Here is a 23,148-nt window from a genome sequence, read left to right on the forward strand (position 1 = left end):
GGGGAACCACGCCATCCCCGCCCCTTCCCCGGCCGTTTTTGTCGTTCGGCCTCCGTAGCGGCGCGTGCGGCTCTGATATCATCGCGCAGCGACGCGGTTGGGAGCGGCGCCGCGATGTTCAAGGTGAGAAAGTCCCGTCCCGGGGGCGCAGCACCTGCCGGCGCCCGGCCACAGCGCCAGGGATGCCCCGGTGCCGCCCGTCCGCCACGTCACCCGTGGCCGGGCTCAGGCCCCCGCCCTCCGCTGCCCGGCGCGCTGCTGCCGGGTGGGGTGAGCGAGCGGGAGCAGCCCGGCCCCGGCCCCGGCCCCCGTTGGCAGCCTCCCCGGGTGCACGGCAGTGACAGCTCCGCCCCAGGCCCCCATGCAAAGCCTTTGCTCCCCTGCTAACTGGCTGCTGCGTCAGGGGTTTCGTTCCTGAGCTCCGGTGCCTGTGCTCGCTTCAGTACACGGGTGTGGGTCGCGTTGGGAACTATTGGGTACGGGCTACTTGGCGCTTTATTATGATGTGCAGCCTGTCAACAGAGGGTGCTACAGGCTAAAGCTGTGGGAAGCAAAATTCTTTAACGTTAGGCATCTGATAACTTGTAGCATTTGTTATTTTATTTGCTGTCTCAATTCTGCAATTCACTGCAGCCGAGTGAATTGAGCCAGACGGTAGACTTTGAGGCAGGTGCTGCAGGTGTGTCTGTGTGGGGTAACGCTGTAAGCAGGAGGGAGGCATTAGCATGGCTGTGAGACCTGTTTCCTCCTCCATTGTGAGCCCGGCTTCACGACCTCTATGTATGTTCAAGCATAGGCTTGAAATCAGTGAGTTTGCAAAGCAAATTGGTTGAAAGTGTATTAAAGAACAGAACTATGAGACACTGAGGTGAACGTGATTTGTTGAGGAAGATTTTTGTAAAGAGAAACCATGCCTTATCAATCTTTGAGGGGGTCAGCAAACATATGACTTAGATTTTCAGAAAGCCTTTGACAAGGTCCATCACCAAAGGCTCTTAAGCAAAGTAAACAATCATAAGAGGAAAAGATCCTCTCGTGGATCAGTAATTGGTTAAAAGATGGGAAGCAAAGGATAGGAAAAAATGGTCAGTTTTCAGAATGGAGAGAGGTAAATAGTGGTGTCCCCCAGGAGTCTGTATTGAGACCAGTCCTACTCAGCATACTCATAAATGGTCAGGAAAAAGAGGTAAACATTGAGGTGGCAAAATTTGCAGGTGATACAAAATTACTCTAGATAATTAAGTCCAAAGCAAACTGTGAAGAGTTACAAAGGGATCTCACAAAACTGGATGACTGGACAGCAAAATGTCAGATGAAATTCAGTGTTGATAAATGCAAAGTAATGCACATCGGAAAACATAATCCCAACTATTCAGACAAAATGATGGAATCTAAAAAAGGTATCACCACTCAAGAAAGAGATCTTGAAGTCACTGTGGATAGTTCTCTGAAAACATCCACTCAATATGCTGGAGCTGTCAAAAAAGCTAACAGAATGTTAGGAACCGTTAGGAAAGAGAGAGAGAAGATGAAAAAAAATCATAATGCTTTTATAATATAAATCCATGGTATGCCCATATGAATACTGCATGCAGATCTGGTTGCCCTGTCTCAAAAAAGATATATGGGAATTGGAAAAGATACCAAGACGGGCAACGAAAATGATTAGGGCTATGGAATAGCTTCTGCATGAAGAGAGATTAAAAAGAGTGGGACTTTTCAGCCTGGAAAAGAGATGACTAAAGGGGATATGACACAAATCTATAAAATCTTGAGTGGTGTAGAGAAAGTGAATAAGGAAGTGTTTATTTGCTCCTTTACATAACACAAGAACTAGGGGTCACCCAATGAAATGAATAGGCAGCAGGTTTAAAACAAACAAAAGGAAGTACTTCTTCACACAACGCACAGTTAACCTGTGGAATTCTTTGCCGGAGGATGTTGTGAAGGTCAAAACTCTAACAGGGTTCAAAAAAGAACTAGATACATTTATGGAGGATAAGTCCATTAACGGTTATTAGCAAGGATGCAACACCACTTAGCCTTTGTTTGCCAGAAGCTGGGGATGGATGACTTGATGATTGCCTGTTCTGTTCATTCCCTCTGAAGCACCTGGCATTGGCCACCACTGTCAGAAGAGAGGATACTGGGCTAGATGGACCATTGATCTGACCCAGTGTGGCCATTATTATGTTAACATGTGCTTAACTCTATGCATATGTAGCCTTTCCAGGGTTGACTGGTTACAGAACACATCCCACCAGAGCAGCTATTTGTTTACCTGTTGCTCCAAGTGTAATAATAATAATTGGAGATATACCAATCTCCTAGAACTGGAAGGGACCTTGAAAGGTCATCTAGTCCAGCCCCCTGCCTTCACTAGCAGGACCAATTTTTGCCCCAGATCCCTAAGTGGCCTCCTCAAGGATTGAACTCACAACCCTGGGTTTAGCAGGCCAATGCTAATAAACAGCATTAATTAATTGGAGGTGCATTAGAATAGTTTTGGTTTCATTCAGAAGAAAATACAGCAGCACAGGGAAATATCCAGGCTTTGCATATCATGTGAATCTGCCAAGTATGAAATCTAAGGGCACGTATATAGTAAAATATGTCAGCCTATGTTAGGTTGAAATACAACCACAGCAGTGATTAGTGCTGTGTTTCATATACACGCTACCTTCCTCTTGTCGGTGGTGTGCAATCTCACCAGGAGTGCTTCCACTGACTTAAGGGGCAGTGTGGGCACTGGTAGCCCGGCTCTCGGCTCCCTGCCAGGCTGCCCCATGGCTCTTTGCCGGGAGCTGCCCAGACTCAGACATGGAACTCCCCACTGGGATCCCAGCTAAGAGCGGGGGGTGGGGTGGGATGGGGTGGGGGGGGGGAGGGGGAGAAGCTGGGCTCCTAGCAGCAGGGAGCCAAGAGTCTCCAAGCAGTACCAGCACTCCTCGCAGGGAGTGGGTAGCTGGGAGCCTCTGTGCAGCACCAGGGCTCTCTGCGGCTGTGACAGCCCAGCTTTCTTGTCAGTTTTATGGACCATGAAATTGACAAGAATGACAACCAACAGCCAGTATAGTGGCTACAGGGACACTGAATCACTCTAACTACACCAATATAAGCCCTATGCCTCTCATGGAGATGGATTTATGGCTGTCTGGTAGGGCACTTAGTGACTGTAGTGTGTACAGACTAATTAGGTCTGCCTTACATCAACCTAACTCTGCAGTGTAGACCAAACCTAAGACGTTTATATATTTTTCTTACTACTAATGAACTACAAAGATCAGCCCTTAAATTCTGAAATAGTTTTCAAGATCTTAGAAATTTATGAATGTACTATACAAATGTTTCAGTGCCTATCTTTTACTTTTTACTTGCTTGTTTACAATGTTGCTTACTCATTTGCATGGTTGTGAAATTAACATGTCCATGTCTTTGCTTATCATCCTCTGTAGTGCCTGAAGCATTTTTAGTCATGTATCCAGTTACAGCTTTGGCCAGCACACAGCTTTGGAAATGTTTTTTATAACTACTGCTGCAGAATTAGCTGAAGATAACTGACTTTTTAAGTGATTAATTTCACATTAGTTACACTGAATGTTTTACAAGACTTCTGTTGCTCATAATGATATTTTAACATAATTGTGTCCAGTTAAATATATCAGGGTGGTATTTTAGACATTGTTCTTTCTAACTTATGCAATCTTTTTAGTTAGTTATTGGGAGCTATTAGGTGTTAGTTAATGGGAGCTTGTAAATAGCTTGAGTACCTTGAGTGTTCGTGTCCAAAGAGAGAGTGTGTTACAGTTATGCCTGCAATTAATGTTTAGAAAGGATATATGTTCACAGGTTTCAGAGAGTTCATATGGTTCTTAACTTTTTTTTTTTTTTAAGTTGAACATGATAGTAAATTACGTCAGTCACATTCCCCTATGATATTTTAAAACTCATGGTGTCACAAGGCCCACAGAGTTTGGCACAACTTTATTATGTTCCACAGACTAGTACCCTAAAACATCCAAAATGGTGTTGAATTGTAGCTAATCGATGACCTCAAAATGAATGGATTTATTGTGCAGTGCTGAGCATATTATCTGTGTTCAGGATAAATAACAATTAATTACAGATTTAAGATGTCATATGACTTACATTTTCACTTTCATTTAGCAATCTACAATCTTAAGTGAAATTGATACAGAAACAACACTTGTAAATGTTGTCATTAAAATGTGTAATATTTTTTCAATATGACAGCAATGGTCTCTAGTGCCATCTATTGACAAGTAGTAGGAATTGACAAGTGGAACTGTCTGAAAGTCAAAATTTCCTTCTGTGGGAAATTCCAAAATTTTGAAAACAAATGTAGTTCTGTTTTGCAGCAAAATGTAGAATTCGAAAGTTCTCACAAAAGGGGAGAACCTTAAACTCTTTTGGAAATAATTTTAAATGTTTTGGTTTTTTTTAATTGTGAGAGGAAGTTGAATCTGGGCAACTAGGCACCTAAGCTCTGAGGCTCCCAGCTCAGGTGTGGCTCTGAGGGCTTCTAGGCTCTTACCAGGAAACTCTGAGGAGGGTTTCTCAGGGCTTCAAGACCCCTTACCTTGGAGTCAGGCAGGGTGGATTTGATTTAAATAAAATAGATTTAAATCATGATTGATTTAAATCACTAGTCAGGAAGTCTCGATTTAATCATGGATTTTTACATAAAGGTGCATGCTTGGTTGTTATAACCTTAATACATATTCTTCACAGCTCAGAGATAGATGTAGGTTTCAGTTTTAGAAGGTACACACTATACATTTTTAAAGTGATTTATTTTGAAAACTTTTCAGATTAGTTTTTACAGCTATATCAGAAAACAAATGATTGTTTGGTTATTTCATTTCAATTGAAGCAAATATTTATGAAGTCACTTGGAGGTGAACTCTCTCCAATTCAACAGGTTAATCATTAATATTTGGAGGATTTTCTTGCCATGCTGTATTAGGAGGAGAACATCACCAGACAGACATTTAAATTGTTTTCTTTAACTAAAACAACATTATTATGTATTCTGGATTTTTTCTTCAACAGCAAACACATAATGTTTTAACAAAACAAGCATATGAATTTTTGAATTTAGTTAAACATTCAAGTTTTTTAAAATCAGGTTTGTTTTTGTTAATTGTTTTTAACTAAAATAGTTAAATGAAATATTTTAAAAAATAATTAAATCAACTACGTCAGCCAGGTCAACAATAGAAACTTAAAATATTGGCTTGTGCAGCTAACTCAGTCATCTTCACCTTCATTTTCCTGTTTGTTCATAATCTGGAAAAGAAAAACAAGCTTTCCTGCTTTTTCAGGTCCCAAACAATTTCTCAATTTGGAAAGAATTAGTCCAAAGGAAGAAAATATTCTTTCTGCACTGGCAGAAGAAGCTGCTGCTGTCAAAAGTGAGATTATCACTTCAACAGTCTCTGAATCCAAGTGTTTACGTGACTTCCACCAGTTCACTGATGACTTTCTTTAAAACAGCATCAACAAACATATATTTCTTAAATGGTTCTTATTCCCAAACTGGGTCTCTTTTACAGCCTGCTGCCGTTATAGGTTTTCCCTTCTAGTGAGAGAATGGTATGGTAGATCTCAAATCAATGAAGGCTGTACTCAGAAAGACCTCGAGACTTCTGGAATATGCTGCTCAAACAGTTTTATGTTTGTTTGTACTGCCTGTCCCTCCTGTCTCACATTTTTCTCCAGACTTCTTCTCCTTGTCCAGATCTATTCAGCCCCCAACAATCTTCTATTTGTTGAACTTTTTAAAACTTTGCACTTTTAGAGAGAGGTAAGGGATTGACTCTGTGTACACAAATTTGCAGAGGGACAACAGAGTTGAGGTCTGTTATTTCTCACCTCTATATATTATTTATTTATTTTAAAACATTTTTGCTGTTAACAAGCAAGTTATCTCTGGAGAGACAAATCCACAGTTTGAGAACTGCAAAACTAAGCATCTCTGATGGTATCTTCTAGACTAAGCACTGAGTCCCATTGGATAGATAGAAAGATTAACCTAAATAATCTGTACAGAAGCCTATGGAACCCCTTAAGATTGGGTCTGTAATCCGTGAACTATTGGAACTCATTTACAAAACTTTTCTTAAACATTACATGAATATATTGTCTCATACTATAGAATTAGAATTTATAATCCCTATTCCATGATGAGATATCTTTGAGCTATAATTTATCTGATTTAAATTAAAAAATCTGATTTTTTTTTATTTTTTTTAAATAATCATTGATTTTTATCCACCTTGGAGCCAGGCATTGCAGCTCTGCTGCAGGGATCCTGAAAGTTCTTGGATCCACTGGAGCACAGCACATAGCAGGGCTGCCCCACAGCTGCAGACCTTGGAAGACCTGGGGCTCCTGACAAGCTGGCAGGAAACTAGGCAGGGTTCTGCAGAAGGAGAGCAACAGAAATGATAAAAGATTTAGAAAATATGACCTCTGAGGAAAGGTTGGGCTGGTCTATGCTACATGGGCTCTGCCAATACAGCTGTACTGGTGTAGCTCTATCAGCAGAGCCCCCTGCTGTAGACGCAGCATATATTGACAGAAGAAAGGTTTGCTCCTGGTATAATACCGCCTCCAGGAACAGCACTAGCTGGGCCAACAGAAACACTTTTATTTTTGGCATAGCTATGGTGACTAGGGGGTGGATGTTTGTTTGTTTTGTTTTTGTTTAACACCCCTGAGTGGCATAGCTATGCCAACAAACTTGTAGCATAGACGTGGCTTTTGAAAAAATTGGGTTTGTTTGGCCTAAAGAAGATAGTCAAAGATGGGGATTTGAGTCTTCAAATATGTAAAAGATTGTTATAAAAATAATGGTGAAGAGTTGTTCTCCATGTCCGCTGAGGGTAGGACAAAACATAATCAGCTTAATTTTCAGAAGAGAAATGTAGGATAGTTATTAGGAAAAATCTTTCAAACTATAAGACTAGTTAAGCAATAGAGCTGGTTACCCAGGGAGGTTGTGGAATCCAACTCACTGAAGGTTTTTAAGAACAGGTTTGACAAATATCTGTCAGGGAGGCCAAGGTTATATATATATAGAGAGAGAGAGTGAGAGAGAGAGAGAGAGATGTGTGTGTGAGAGACTAGATTACCTCTCGAGATTCCTTCCAGCCCTACATTTCTATGATTCCATGAAACAGACACTGTTAGGGGGCTTATTCCTTCACCCTCTCACTTCCCTGGTCCTTCTCGCATGAACAGAGAGCAACAATACCCGAAGTCCGAAGGCGCAAACAATTTGATATTTATTGGAGTGAACTTCCAGCAAGCATGATTCCAGTTTCCTTCCTCAGGGTCCCCCTTCCCAGCTCTGACATCACAGAGCCTTGCCTGTGTCCCTGTTCCCATTCCCCGCCCTTAGCAAAACATGATTCCAATTCCCCCACTCCCATTCCCTGTTCACATTCCCTCCCCTTACTTCCTGATTGACTGCAGACTATATAGTAAAACAAGAGTTCTGCTTAGCTATACCTTAACCAATCATTTTACTGAAATTTAACTAACCAATCCTAACATATTGTAACATAATTATTTAACCAATTATATCCCACCACCTTAATTGGTTTACACCCAACAAAATTAATTATACAGCACACAGAAACAATCACAGAACCAGACAGAGGTTATACAGACAAAGAATAGGGAAGTAGAGACTACAGTGATAGAACAATACAGAAATGAGGATTTCACATCCCAGCTATTGATAAATGAGTTCTTGCCAGACAGGATGCTATCAAAGTAAGTTTCCTTTTACATCTTCTAGGCTCTTCCCTTTCTCTGGAGGTGATAGGAATATCAGGACAGGATTGTATTTCTAACAGCCCAATAGCACCTTATTTCAATGTGACTAGTTTGGAATGTAAGGATGTGACCATACACTTCGCAGTTTATGTCTGCCTTTGCTGCTTAACCAAAGGCTTAGCCTAAGAACAAGGCCTCAGACTGTCACAGTAAGAGAAGGCCTTTACACTGTCAGTGATTTTGATTTTCTTTTATACCTCTATAACTAGCTAAGTGATAAGAATACACCTAAATTCTTAAAGTAAAGGCCTTTGCAGACAGGCCTGAATATCTATATCCTAACACTCCACCCCGCCTTTTTTTTTCTTTTTCTTTTGGGATCCTCCTGCCCAGGTATCCCTGGAAAAGCATAGGACATATGGTGACATTTCCTGATAGGGCCAGGCATCAAGGTGGAAGGTGTTGATATTCCATTTGTCCCACTGCCCCTTGTGTGGTATAGTGCCCTGCACCTTCTCTCATACGGGCATACCACACCTATTCCAATTAGTGTTCCAGACTTCTCACTATAGTGGGCCCGAGAAGGTTGGCTCTGGGTTGTCTAGTACACTGCGGGGTAGGGGAGGGCTTAGATAATTTTTTTCACATCTTAGCACATAGAGCCGAGAAGCGATTACTTACAGGTTATCTCCATATGCGACGTAACACAAGTACAGTTAACAATACACAGTCCACAGCAACACCGAGTCCTGACCACTGAAGTATGATTCAACATTCGAGCCACCACCAAAACACTGCCTCTCCTCCTTTTACAGGGTTAAGATCTTAATGTGTCCAGTTGCTGACAGTTGCAACAAGCTGCCCCTGCAGGTTTTACATGCTTTTGTCCATATCATAAGTCCACTGAATGTCCACAGAGAAATGGGTTATTGTCCAAACCAACTTAACCACTTGGTATGGAATCAGGCAGTATGGCCTGGTTCAGTTATTCATAGCAATAAGATTTACAGATCCATTTGTGCTCTAAAGTCCATATAGCTGTGTATAGTTTGGTTATGGGCTGGTGTAATTGTGCCCCCAGTAATATGTAGATTTCCAGGAAAACACCTCATACACAGTACACCCAATTGTCCACCCCTTGCCATAGGCTATAGATCCTGCTCCTCCATAGTCATAGGAGAGGGGCACAGCCAAACATCTTATCTGGATATACACCATTTCACACACCCCTCCATTGATTCCCAGTGAGCTCCTCCCCTTCTCATTATTCCCATAGGGCTTGTGGGGCCCACCTTAGTTGCCATTCTATTTCCAGGCACCATGATAACTATTATACAGGTGCTGGCCTCCTAATTGAGCATTTTGCATTCCCATACCCGTCTCCCCCCCCAGGTCAGCCTTTTGAAGCCATCCCCACCCACGTCATGAGGTTTTCTGTTCATTGAAACACAGTGATGCTAGCAACAAGACAAACACTACAGACAAACAACACAAAACATAGTTCCATGGTATTCTGGGTTATTCTTCCGCTGGTGCCAGCATGCTTGTAGAGTGTCTGAAAAACAAAAGAAACAATTTCCACCCCCTGGTAGGGATAGATTATTGCTTAATACCAATTCCTTTTACAAATTTCCTTGCTAATTGCAGGAAAAACAGAAGAATTACCTCCAGGCTGTCCTTATTTTGTTCTATAGTCAGGCTAGTGAATTACCCCACTCACTGGTCATTTATGAAATTCATGAGGTGGTGTACCTCAGTTTCCCCTCTTGTACAACAGACCAGGTTTTCAATAGTTTCTCTGTGGTACCAAGTTTTAAGTTTATTCTCAGGTAATAGCTGAGAGACAGCTTCAGATTTCTGCTCTGTACACACACACACCCGTTAGGGTTAACCTGTCTGCCTTATTTTCAGGCTTGACTTGTTTTTCACCTCCCTTTTCTGGAGGGCCATAATCTGAGTCTTTTAGTAGCTTGTTTGCTGACTAGATATATTCATTATTTGCAAGTTCTTTGTGCTGCTACTTATGGGCAGTTTCCTCCTTCCCCCATAAGCTAGGTAATTTGCATCCACACAGAGGCTTTCTTGGCTTGCTTTTGGATCCAAAGCTATCAGCAGCTCAGAGACTGTCTTAAAAGGGACACGTTCCACTTCCTCCAGAATTCTGATTACTTTTCACTTTCATTTCCTGCTCCAAAACACACACAGATCTGAAAAAGAGAGCACAACCTATTGTGGCTACTTTTGGAGCCCTAATAGGATTTTAATTAAGTACCATGTTTTGTTTGCATTTCTTTTACCCCTTTTCCAATATACACTGCACACGTCCTGGGAAATAGTTTAACCTCCATTACATTATATTAGCCATATTAATTCTACACAAGGTGTAACTGCCTCTCCCATGCCCACAGTTTTTTCATGCACCCCCACCAAAGCGACAATCCGATTTCCCCACAGCCACCCCAAGGCTCAGTGTTCCCATCATTGCTCCCCTTTTCCTTTTCTTTTTCCTGTGCGTGCACACAAAATTATCTTTTGCCTAACATCCCTTGCACTGTGATTACTCTTTTACACAACTGTACCCCGATTTATATTCCCATCTTGTACAACCAGAGACAGCCAGGGGCAGTCAAGTTAAGTTCCAATTGAAACCCCTGACGTTCCTTTAGTGATTTTGATTTATTTGACTATTGGGTAATGTATTTTGATCAGATTATTTCTCTGCCTGCAGCAGTCCCTTATAGACCATTTTTGTGGGGAAAGGGCCCATTTTCCCTCAATAGCGGTAAAGGCTTCTGGGGACAGAAGCACAGTGGTGGTAGTAGCCACTCTATCTTGACCCCCTGGTATAATTTAATTACCAAGCTTCCATCCAATGTGACTGCACAGAGTTGCACATACAGTTACATTTATATAACTGGGTTCTATTATCAAACCAAAAAGAGTTGCTTCTTGTAACACCACAACTGTTACCTTTTACCATTTCCACAAGTCCTAAATGTTTACTTTCCTCCAAACCCTGTATTATCAATTTTTGCAAAAGGTATTTTGTAACTTTTCACTTCTTTAAATCACTTACTCCTACATTTAGTTCTTTAAGGTAGTGCAATTTGTCTGTAACCACTCAGCCACCAAGTACAATTATTGCCACACAGCTGCCTTAACCTGTGCTGTCTTTACCTTGAGACTGTTCAAAAGGCAGTAAAACGTTTGTCTCCATGGTTGCCCATGGATCTTTTACTCCAAAAAATTCCAGTGGAATATAGCAGACCTCTGTCATACTTTGTCCCAAACAAAACAAAAAACATTTCACATAAGTATCCAAAGTACCCTCCATTAAGACTTCAGAAAAATAAAACGTGGAAAGGCAGGGGGAGTGGAGAGGGAAGAAGTGGAAAGAAACCAATTAAGCCTGTCAGGTCAGTTTAAAGTATAGGCTACCAGTAGCAAATTAAGTAAACTAAGAGGAAGAAGAAGGAAAAGGATATGGTTAGCTCTGAACCAAGCGTAGGCTCCCTGGGTTGAAACAGTTGGGAACCCTTACCCCCAGGTTCTCATCCTGGCTCTGGGAGAAGAGTGGGGGTTGTTACCTGCTCCTGCAGACTCTGCCATTTTTCACTTTGAAACCTTTTCTTTTTTCCCTCCACTCCCCCAGGACCAAGTCCCAGCTCCTGTCTGTAAAGGTGATCTGTTAACTCTGCTTCTGCCTATAAACCCTGTTGTGCCAAATCATCTTAACCACCCCTAACTACTTTACAACGCTTCAGCAGCCCTTGCTGAAACAGCACCAAACTTAAAAGATTACTGGCAGCTTCCTATAATGTTGCCCCTACTTCAAACCTCTCACAAGTGGACTGAAGTGCTTCCTTTCCCTGGAAGGCCAATGGGCAGGAGCCTTCTACCACTACCCATATACCAAAGGAGAATGGGCTCCTCAGCCACCCCCCATCCCTCTGGATCTCCTAACACTGCCTCCATTTCCTTTTTAATCTCATCCCAGGTTGACCCCTGTACCGGGTATGGGCCCCGGTTCTTCCCTCTCCATTTATCCAAAAAATCCTTTACCCTGGCTTGCCAGAACCCACAACTACCATCACAAGAGTTTGCTATACCCCCTCCAAGCAGCTGCACGGACTGTTGGGGAGGGGGACTTACAGGCTGCCACTCAGCTATCCAGTGCAATCCAAGTCAATGTGATTCGAGAACAGGTTTGACAAATATCTGTCAGGGAGGCCTAGGTTTAATTAATCTTGCCTCAGTGTGTGTGGGTCGGAGTAGATGACCTCTCAAGATCCCTTTCAGCCCTACATTTCTATAATTCCATGAAACAGATACTTTTCCAAAACATTTTGGTTTCGACAAAGTGGCTTTTTCTGATGGCAACCTGTTTTGTCAGAAAATTCCTGACCAGCTCTATTCACACCAAGTCAAGTGGGGACTTTGAATTTTACAGTAATTTGAATGGATGATTTGCACTAATTTCCCTTGTAAGCTATATTTTTCACTACATTAGAACTTCAGAGTTATGAAACCAGAGTTTCGAACTGACTGGTCAGCTACACACCTCATTTGGAACCGGAGGTACTCAATCACACAGCAGCAGAGATCCCCCCAAAAAGGCAAATACAGGACAGTACTGTGTTAAACATAAACTACTAAAAAAATAAAGGGAAAGCAGAATTTTTCTTCTGCATAGTAAAGTTTCAAAGCTGTATTAAGTCAATGTTCTGTTTTAAACTTTTGAAAGAACAACCAGAAAGTTTTGTTCAGAGTTAAGAACATTTCAGAGTTACGAACAACCTCCATTCCTGAGGTGTTTGTAACTCTGAGGTTCTACTGTATATGCCACATAGTTCCAAGTGATGATAATCAGCAAAGTTGGCATTAAAAATGAAAGCCTTAATTGTAAAATCACTCATAAAATTCACTCCAGAAAAATGAGGTGGTGTGTGTGGTAATTCACTAATTTTTGTTTGAATTCCAGTTGTTTACAGTCAAAAGATCTGATAAATTGGAATTATCTGTCCACTTTTAACAGCATGTTATTTTGCTGTTGCTTTTCACTGTGAAAACAGCTTCTTGTTAGGTTGTCGTGATTCAGGCTCAGACTGATTTTTAATTTCACTAAAATTTAATTACTGTTACCCTGGAGCTCTCTTTACCGACTATATTAAAATATAAATAGCACAAAAATACTAAGTACACATTAATATTTTAATCACATTTTCCTTCCTTCTAGTTATCTAAATTCAGTACTGGTTCAAAGTGGTTTAGGCGTTTTTAAACCTCTGAAAAAAATATGCTGTGCTGTTGAGGTTTTTTGCTTCTTAAATTCATGCATTTCCATTGCTGTCTGTTCTTCATTTCTCAGAATACACGTGATATTTCCAAACTTTGGAATATTTAAGTCTTTAGATACTTGTAGAGTATGTGGTGGTGTTTTTAAAACTGTTAACATTTATTCGGTGCTTTTACTTTCTAAGAAGACCATTTGCTCTTGGCTAATATGCCTGCATGATATTTTGTTAGTTGTAGCTTTACAGTTAGGACAAGAAAGAATTGCCAGTTGTTGTATGTCAGAAAAACTACAGTAATGTAAAATGTATATAGTTTGTTTCCAATTAAATTACTACACTAGATCAAAGCACTTGTTTTAAGACTTTGTTATTTTCTATATAAATGAAGAAACTAGTGATAAGTAAAGGAAAAATCAACTTTCTTAGGTATTTTAGGACAAAATTCTCAAGTCCAAAGCTGAGCAAACTGTACTATGTTGATAAATTTAGAGCAGCTAAACTAGAAATTATTTTTCATTGGTTAGATTCATATCACATGTTGAACTGCTGTTTTTCCCCCTTGGTCTTTACATATTCACTTCCTACCCACAGTCTCAGTACAACTAATTGCTTGCAACAGCAGATTTGATCTCTAATTTACACATGTAATTGTAGAACACAAACTTTATGTCACAAGATTTATAATAAAAACAATGAGGAGTCCTTCTGGCAACTTGGAAACTAACAAATTTATTTGGGCATAAGCTTTCATGGGCTATAACCCACTTCATCAGATGCATGAAGTGAAAAATATGGTAGGCAGGTATAAATATATACAGCACATGAAAAGATGAGAGTTGCCTTTCCAAGTGGGGGGTCAGTGCTAATGATGTCAATTCAGTCAGGGTGGATGTGGCCCATTCCCAGCAGTTGACAAGAAGGGGTGAATATCAACAGAAGGAAATTTTCCTTTTTATAGTGACCCAGACATTCCCAGTCGTTAATCAGGCCTAATTTCATGGTGTCAAATTTGCAAATTAATTCCAGTTCTGCAGTTTCTCATTGAAGTCTGTTTTTTGAAGTTTTTTTTGTGTGGAAGAATGGCCACTTTTAACTCTGTTATTGAGTGTACAGGGAGATTGAAGTGCTCTCCTACTGGTTTTTGAATGTTACAATTCTTGACGTCTGATTTGTGTCCATTTATTCTTTTGCATATAGACTGTCCGGTTTGGCCAATGTACATGGCAGAGGGGCATTGCTGGCACATGATGGCATATATCATATTGGTAGATGTGCAGGTGAACGAGCCCCTGATGGTGTGGATGATGTGGTTAGGTCCTATGATTGTGTCCCTTGAATAGATATGCGGACAGAGTTGGCAACGGGGTTTCTTGCAGGGATTGGTTCCTGGTGTTGGGATTTTGTGGTTCCCATTGAGTCTGATGCTGGGTAGAAATCAAGGGACTTCGATTACATGTGATGCGATTCGATTCAGTTCAATGTGATTCAATTCAGTTCAACAAGGCTTTATTTAATATATACAAAAGGAGAGCCCTTGGTACAAAAAATCAGGCAGAGTCCCTCCAGCAAGGAGCCCCTCCCCGTGCTATTTTATAGCACATGGCACTTACATAACAAGTTACATAACTAACATGAACCTCTAACCAATAGGAGTTAACCTTTCCATATATGGATTTCTTTATCACATGCTCATAGTTCTCCATTCCACATGCTGAGCTCCCCCCGGCCCCCCCAGCCTTCTCTAGAATGTTCCTAGGGTGGTGAGCCACAGCATGCTTCCCTATGCATAAGCACCCTGCAAACCACATTTTCTCCAAAATGAACATAAGCATACCCTTCACTGGGTTAGTGTTTGTTGTGTGGTGAGTAGTTACCGGTGAGTATTTGGGGGGCTGTCTGTAAGCGAGGACTGGCCTGTCTCCCAAGGCCTGTGAGAGTGAGGGATCGTCCTTCAGGATAGGTTGTAGATCCTTGATGATGCGCTGGAGAGGTTTTAGTTGGGCACTGTAGGAGATGGGAGTGGCTGGGTCACTACAAAAAAGTAGCCCACGAAAGCTTATGCCCAGATAAATTTGTTAGTCTCTAAGATGCCACCAGGACTCCTCATTGTTTTTGCTGATACAGACTGACACAGCTACCCCCTCTGAAGATTATAGTAGTTGATAGTCAATCCCTTTACAAGAAGGAGGGAGAGCAAACTGTTGTCTGACCTAAATCTAGTAGTTTGAACATTTCCCTTTGTTTTTGAATATTTTGTTTCTTCTTTCAGGGCCAGAGGATATGTATTAGCTGCCTCTGGAGATCTTGAAACTGATATTCTTGCCAAATTATGTTTTATTTTAAATGTTAAACTTTAAAATGTCAGTGTTAAACCTTTATATCAAATGACTTTAAAAAGAAAACACAATCTGTTTTAAAATTACAGTTGAGTTTGGTGGCTGGTATGTATGTCTCTCTCTTCGTACACAGGGCAGGTATAAAGTGTTTTGGTTCTGTGAAATTCCAGCTTCTACTTTCCCTTTAGTAAGAGAGGGTGAGAAGGCAAAACTTTCCACCCCTAAAGTAATTTGTTTCAAATATGGCGTCATGTCTAGTTTGCTGAATAAGTAAGCAACCAGATCATAAATGATTTAATTCACTTCTGCTTTCCAAGCCATCCAACTTTTTCCTAAAGATGTAATAGGTACTTATAGAGACCAAACTTTTCAAACCTGGCCGTCTAAAGTTAAGCACCTAAATAGAAGTGCCCTGATTTACAGAGGGGCTGAATACCAACATCTACCCTTGAATTCAATGGGGAGTGTTGTGGGTGCTGAGCGTTTCTGAAAATAAAGGCCATTTCAGGATTCCAACTTGGACAATTTGGCTTATGTAAATAGCACTTTATTTATGTTACACTCTTGGCCATACAATTATTTGTCTGTTTTATTTTGTTTGTAAGAGTTAGCAGTTTTCTTTTAAAACATATCTTGCAGAATTTGTTTACGGGGGAGGAGGGGGAGCCAGTGCCAGTAGAGGACGCTATAATGACACACCAATCTCAGTGGTCAGTGAAGAAAACAAATGTTTGAAGGGATATTTTAGGAACATAGAATCTGCCATACTAGGTCACATGATGGTGCATCCAGTTCAGAACCCTCTCTTAGAGTGGCTAGTACAGATGTTTAATTTAGAGGAAGTGTGATACATCCATGGTAGATGATAATGGAGTATCTGGCTCATCACAGGTGGGCAAATCCCAATGCCTAAAACCTACCCCCTGACTTCAGGCAATGGGGAAATGGCCAGTTGTTCCTTCTTGATATTTGTACTCAAGGATACAAGAGGGAAAGAACACTTTCTCTGTGTACTAGGGCAGTGATTGCCCACCCTTCATTATGAGTGCGTTTAAGATTCTCCAGTCTTGAGAACCTGACAGTTCAAAAAAAAACCCAAAGGCAATCCAGCAGCGTTTGGGGCTTGTCTACATGAACATATGGTTTGCTGGAGTACAAATGTACAGGTGAGTCACATCATAAGCACATTTAACTTACGCAAATTCAACTATATACGCTTGGCAAAAAAAAGAAAAACAACAAGATACCTATAAATAGTGCAGGTGATTCCACCCACCATTCCACTCAATGAGTGTATGCCCTGGAGTGAGGTGAGATGGGAGACGTGAATCTGCTGTTCCCTCATTCAGTCTCAGTTCCTCTCATAGTGTGAGCATCTCGCTGCAGTGAGTGTGATTCTAGTGTTTAAAGATACGTGTTTTTCATACAACGTGGCCCTTAAACACAAGCTAACTACTTCATCTGGTGCTCAGCCAAAGAAACAGCGATCTGTTCCAATGCTGGAGGAAAAACTGGCTGTGTTGGACTTATTGAGAGACAGTATGTTGGTCTCCAACGTGGCGTGTAAATATGTCTGCAACGAATCTAGCATCCGTGCCATCAAAATTCGAGAGAGAGAAATTCGTCAAGCGGTGGCATCAAGTGCTCCAATAACTGCTAAGGTAACGAGCCAGGTTCGTGATAAGACTTTAGTGAAGACTGAAAAGGCATTAAACTTATGGCTAGAAGACATGAACCGTAAACATGTGCCTATCGATGGCAACATGTTGCGAGAAAAGGCTCTTAGACTCTACATGCTGTTCAAACCTGCTGCCGAAGAGGGACAGCCTTCCGATGAGAAGGAATTCAAAGCCAGCCAAGGTTGGCTTAACAGTTTTAGGAAGCACTTCAACCTCAAAAACGTACATACTACTGGTGAAGCTGCCTCTGCCAATGAAGAGGTAGCAAAAGCCTACCCTGAACAACTAAAGAAAATCTTAGAAGAAAAGGGCTATCTTCCAGAACAAGTTTTTAATGCCGATGACACTGGGCTCTTTTGGAAAAAAAATGACCAACCGCACTTACATTTCGACAAGCCCCTGGCTTCAAAGCATCTAAAGACCGTGTTGCTTTGTGGCAGTGCAGTTGGGCATTTAATAAAGCCAGGCTTGCTCTACAGGGCTGCAGATTCCCGTGCCCTAAAAGGCAAGAACAAAAATCTCCTGCCTGTGTTCTGGCAGTCAAATAAAAAAGCTTGGGTGACGGCAGCATTATTTCTGGATTGGTTCCACAAGTGTTTCATTCCACAGGTCAAGCTGTACCTCGAAGAGAAAGGACTTGACTTTAAAGTGTTGCTGATTGTAGACAATGCTCCTGGCCACCCTGCAGCACTCTGGTTTTCACATAACGACACTGAAGTCGTCTGTCTCCCCCCGCCCCAATACCACCTCCAACATCTCGAACAAGGCGTGATTCGCTGTTTCAAGGCCACGTACATGAGGCTTATGTTCTCACGGATACGTAGCGCTATGGATGCTGATCCCAATCTTAATGTGATGGAGTGTAGGAAGTCCTTCAACATTGCCGATTGCATTACTTATATTAAACAGGCAATGGATGCAGTCAAGCCTGAAACAGTCAATGCATGTTGGCGAAACCTATGGAAAGAACGTGTGAATGATTTTAAGGGTTTCCCGACCATTGACAAAGAAGTGAAATGCATTGTTCAGGTGGCCAGGCAAGTGGGTGGTGTTGGCTTCATTGACATCCTTAAGGAAGAAATTGAAGAATTAATTGAGAGCCATAGAGAAACCTTGACTAACGAAGAGTTAGAGGAACTGATAAAATCGTCTACAGTAGGCGAAGATGATGACGACAAACAGGAAGAGCCAGCAAGTTGGAATCTTTATAAATTTGCTGAAGTGTTCCAAGCAGCGAAACACTTGAATGATTTAATTTCTGAATACGATCCTTCTGTGGAATGAAGCCTCAAAATCACACGTAGTATTATGGACGATTTGAGACCATATCAAGAAATGTTTGAGCAGCTCAAGAGACAACCACGACAGTTGCCGATCACCGTGTTTTTCAAGGAAAAACAACCAGCAGCAGATGAGCCTACGCAATCAACTTCTTGAGCTGAACCAGAGCCAACCATTTCGTATACAACTCGCTCTAAGTCACCTGGATCGACATCAAGCCCTGACAACCCCCTGTAATTAAAAATACAGTACTGTAAAATTATATTTTGCATATGTACTCTTTATTATATACTGTACATTACTGTATACATTATACATTTGTACATATTACTGTACAGGGTTGTATACACAAAACCATGTACAGTATACTGTACTTTATGGGCGATTTAAGGGATTTTCAAGGGTAATTTTGACTATACACGATTTTTTGCCTTACACGCTGACTTTAGAACCTAACCCCCACATAAGATGCGACTCCACTGCACTACCCTGCAGTGCACTGTTTGAAATGGGTTAGATCAAAGAGTACTAGGGAACATTTAGTGTGCAGCAGCAGGGTCCACACAGACCCTTAATATGTGCCAGGCTGGTGTGGGGTAGATTTACACTCCAGCTTGCCCCAAGCTAAGTGTTTGTGTAGAAAAGCCCTAGGAAATTTACATAGAAGAAATCATCCCAGAAAAAAGCTCCACTTTGTCCCTTAGCTCCTTTTTCCTGTTTATCTTCTGAGGCAGAATAGGATTTATTTTTCCTATGGGAATTTTTTTAATTGTTAAATATTTTTGAGACTCTAGAAAGTAAAACAAAACAATGCAAGATGAAATATGATAGCCTTCCTCCACCAGTTTGCTGATATAGTTTGCTCTACAAGTAAAGCTGAAGTCTGTTCACTATTTGCAAAAGCAACACTCGTCACTTATTTTTTGTCAGCTATAAAAATACAGAGCATTGGCTGGAGAAAATTTGTGCACTTATGCAATCTTTTTTTGGTACCCACTGAATAGCAGTAAGAGTGAAGCAAGTTGAAGATACAATTAATATCAGAATGCTTTCTAAAATAGATAAGTTAGGAATTATTCTTAGTACAGTATTACAAAATCAGATTCTAAAGTAAATTCTGAAAACAGAAAATGGGACAAGCTAACCTTTCACGATCTAAAGTAAATAATGTTTCTGTGTATATAAAACATTTAAAAAAAATCTTTTAGCTATGGTTTTGTGTGGTACAAACTTTATTGATGTATAGGGCCATTACAGTGCTGCTGTGACTTGAAGGGTGCCCTCTCTTTAGAAGTGGAAGATTAATATATTCTTGTAATTTAAATTAGTTCTCATTATAAAGTAAATAAAAAACACCCTGTTGAAAGTGTCTGGTGCACTTCTGGTACTACTACAGTATGAACAATAAATCTAACTCCCTTGCTCTGTCTGTGTGTACCCCTATAAATATTGATTCTTATTTGAGAACTGAGGTGTGCTGGAATGGGACCATATAATACATACTTTGGTGAGACATTTTATATATCACTTTAAAAATAAAAAAAATTATAGTAGAACCTGAGAGTTATGAACCAACCAGTCAACCACCCACCTCATTTGGAACCAGAAATATGCAATCAGGCAGCAGCAGAGACCAAAAAAAAAAAAAGGGGGGGGGCGGGAGGGGAAGGGCAGTAAATACAGTACTGTAGTAAATGTAACTACTAAAAAAGCGGGAGGGGAGCAGCATTTTTCTTCTGCATAGTAAAGTTTCAAAGCTGTATTAAGTCCATGTTCAGTTGTAAACTTTTGAAAGAACAACCATGATGTTTTGTTCAGAGTTATGAACAACCTCCATTCCCAAGGTGTTTGTAACTTTTGAGCTTCTACTTAAATTTACTGTACTAGATTTAATACTTTTGCTCCATTGGTTATGGCTACTTAATCTAATTTCTTAACAAAGAAAGAGTGGTAATACTCCTACTTCCTCTTCCTATATCCAAGTTCCTTGAGTCCCAATAGCTCGCATCCATGTGTTTTCTTTTCTAAATTATTTTTTCTATTGTAATACGATACTGCAGAAAAGAAAAACCTCGAACAATCTGGAAATAATATAGTCAATGAGGTTTTTCTCCGAAAGAAGTAAGGAGACTACTTGAAAACTTAAATACTGATTTTTCTCTTCTATAAACATACAAACTACTTGTTTAAGTTTTGGTCTGCTGCCCAACAGTACAGTAAATTATTAATTTGTTTTTTTACATTGGAGTTGTCATTAAGAAATTGAAAGATAATTCAGCGAAAGCAGCTTGGTTTTGTATAGATACGGGATGTTTCTACAATGAAGACTCATTGCAGAGGAGATTGGATTGAAGGCACAAACATTGTATCTGCACATGCTAAATAGAGGAAAATTAGATTACCAGAGAAGTGGAGAACCATTTTGGAGTTGCATTTTTGAAGTTTTATATCACATAGGAGTTTAGTAATTACTGACTTCTTTGAAGTGTAGTTCATAGTTTAGTAGCTGTCACAGTAAAACTGTTTAGTTTATTACAACTTTGTGTGAAACATATGCTAGCTTTAAATATTTGAGCTGTTCATTATGGTTTTGGAAAAACTATTATTGAAAAATCCCAGTGGGTATAACTTTCTTGAAGGAGTACTTACAAATGAAATTGCACTTCGGATTTTTGTATGATTAGTGGCAAAACAGGCTTGCAGTAAAATAAAAATAACATACAGCTTCCAAGTAGCCCAGAAAGAATACACCCTAGAATTAATCATTAGTTAAATATTATTTATATTCTTGTCAAGGCCTATTAATGTGTGTGTAAAGGCTTCTTGTTAGCTTAAGCAAATGTTTTTTATTAACAAAGTAGGTCACATCTTTGCTCTGCTGTGTAACAGAGTTCATGGTTCTGGCAAAAGTATTGTTTTGATATACAGCTGTGCTAGCAAGGCACTAGTTATGGCTGATAAAGCACTTTCATTGTAGGCAACAGTTTTTTTTCTATCCTCCTCCTCCTGCTCCACACCCCCTTCTCCTTCAAACACTTAAAACTTCCTGAAAAATACATGATCCTATGAGCTACTTCTCACATGATATGTCTTGGCACATGAGTAAAAAGCTTTAAGAAGTTTGATAAGATTCTGTTTAGTTGTTTTTTGAGATGTTGGATCACAAAATACAGTGTGCCAGGTTCACCCACATCGTTACATATGCGTCCAATTTGCGTTCCCCTCCCCCTTTCAGAGCAGCTGTGCTGAAGGGTGTATTGACCTTGGTATAGAGCAGGGATCGGCAACCTTTGGCATGCGGCCCACCAGGGTAAGCCCCCTGGCAGGCCGGGCCAGTTTGTTTACCTGTCACGTCCGCAGATTCGGGCGATTGCAGCTCCTACTGGCCGTGGTTTGGCATTCCAGCCCAATGGGGGCTGTGCGAAGCGGCGGCCCGCGCTGCTTCCTGCAGCCCCCATTGGCCTGGAGTGGTGAACCACGGCCAGCGGGAGCCGTGATTGGCCGAACCTGTGGACACGGCAGGTAAACAAACTGGCCCGGCCCTCCAAGGGGCTTTCCCTGGTGGACTGCATGCCAAAAGTTGCTGATCCCTGGTATAGAAGAACTTTATTTCTCAAGGGGTGGACAGGAGCTTCTCATGCAGACCTTACTAGGTATTCAGCCCCTTTCCTACCGTGTCTAGCTCTGGCCTCTTATGGGCTGATTCTACATTCACTTAGGGCAGTGCCAGCCAGCTCTAGACCACATGGCAGAGCAAGAGTCATATATGGCTTGTTCCACTGCACTCAATCCTGGAGAGCTGCCTTCTGTTGGGGGCCATGGTGTCTATCAGTTTGATCTGGTATGTGGATAATTAAAAAACAGTTGCTGCTGTCATTTGAAGTTTTTTTTTTTATATAAATAAAACAAACTTAAACTGAACGTAGTCCTCAGTCAGCACGCAGTCTCTGACATGATGGAAGAAATTTGGTTTAAAAACACTTGGGGTGTGTGTGTGTAAAATAAGTACGTTTTCTCTACATACTTGGTGGTTGAAATTTTAGATAAGAAAGTGTACCAGCAGTGACAGAGGTGAGGAGCATACCTCCAGGGCAGGGGCGGGCAAACTTTTTGGCAAACTGAGGCCCATATAGGGTTTCTGAAATTGTATGGAGGGCTGGTTAGGGGAGGCTGTGCCTCCCCAAACAGCCAGACATGGCCCGGCCCCTGCCCCCCATCTGACCCCTCCCCCCCTGCTCCTCGGCCCCTGATGCCTACTCCCCCAGGACTCCTGCCCCATCCAACTCCTCCCTGTCCCCTGACAGCCCCCCACCCCCGCCGTCCAATCCAACCCCTCCTCTCATTCCTGACTCCCCCCAACCCCGGGACCCCTGCACCCATTCAACCCCCCTGTTCCTTGCCCTCTGACCGCCCTGCCCCCTATCCACACCCCTGACTACCACCCCGAACTCCCCTGCCCTCTATCCAACCCCCCCTGCTCTGTGCCACTGTACCGTGCTGTCTGGAGCACCAGAGCACCAGGACAGGCAGCCGCGCTGCCCGGCTGGAGTCAGCCACACCACCGCACAGCACAGAGCACTGGGTTAGGCCTCAGCTCTGCAAGAGCCCCACCGCCCAGAGCATTGCACTGATGGTGCAGCAAGTTGAGGCTGTGGGGGAAGGAGAACAGTGGGGGAGGTGCCAGGGGCCAGACTCCCGGGCCAGGAGCTCAGGGGCCGGGCAGGAGGGTCACATCCAGCCCGTGGGCCGTAG

At 41.6% G+C, this 23,148-nt stretch overlaps 1 protein-coding gene across 2 annotated transcripts in view; it reads left to right on the forward strand.

The window, feature by feature from the left end:
- Position 1: 1 nt before the first annotated feature.
- Positions 2 to 23,148, forward strand: part of APOO (apolipoprotein O) — a 76,259-nt gene continuing 53,112 nt past the window's right edge. Inside the window, exon 1 of one of the 2 annotated variants that reach the window (XM_045008421.1) lies at positions 2 to 123. In XM_045008421.1, the coding sequence (XP_044864356.1) occupies positions 115 to 123 (9 nt within the window). In that variant the 5' untranslated portion in view covers positions 2 to 114. Of the gene's footprint in view, positions 124 to 14,952; positions 14,977 to 23,148 lie in introns of those variants that run through there. The other variant, XM_045008498.1, reaches the window with a different exon arrangement.

The sequence above is a fragment of the Mauremys mutica genome, chromosome 1 (genome assembly GCF_020497125.1).
Source record: "Mauremys mutica isolate MM-2020 ecotype Southern chromosome 1, ASM2049712v1, whole genome shotgun sequence".
NCBI lineage: Eukaryota > Metazoa > Chordata > Testudines > Geoemydidae > Mauremys > Mauremys mutica.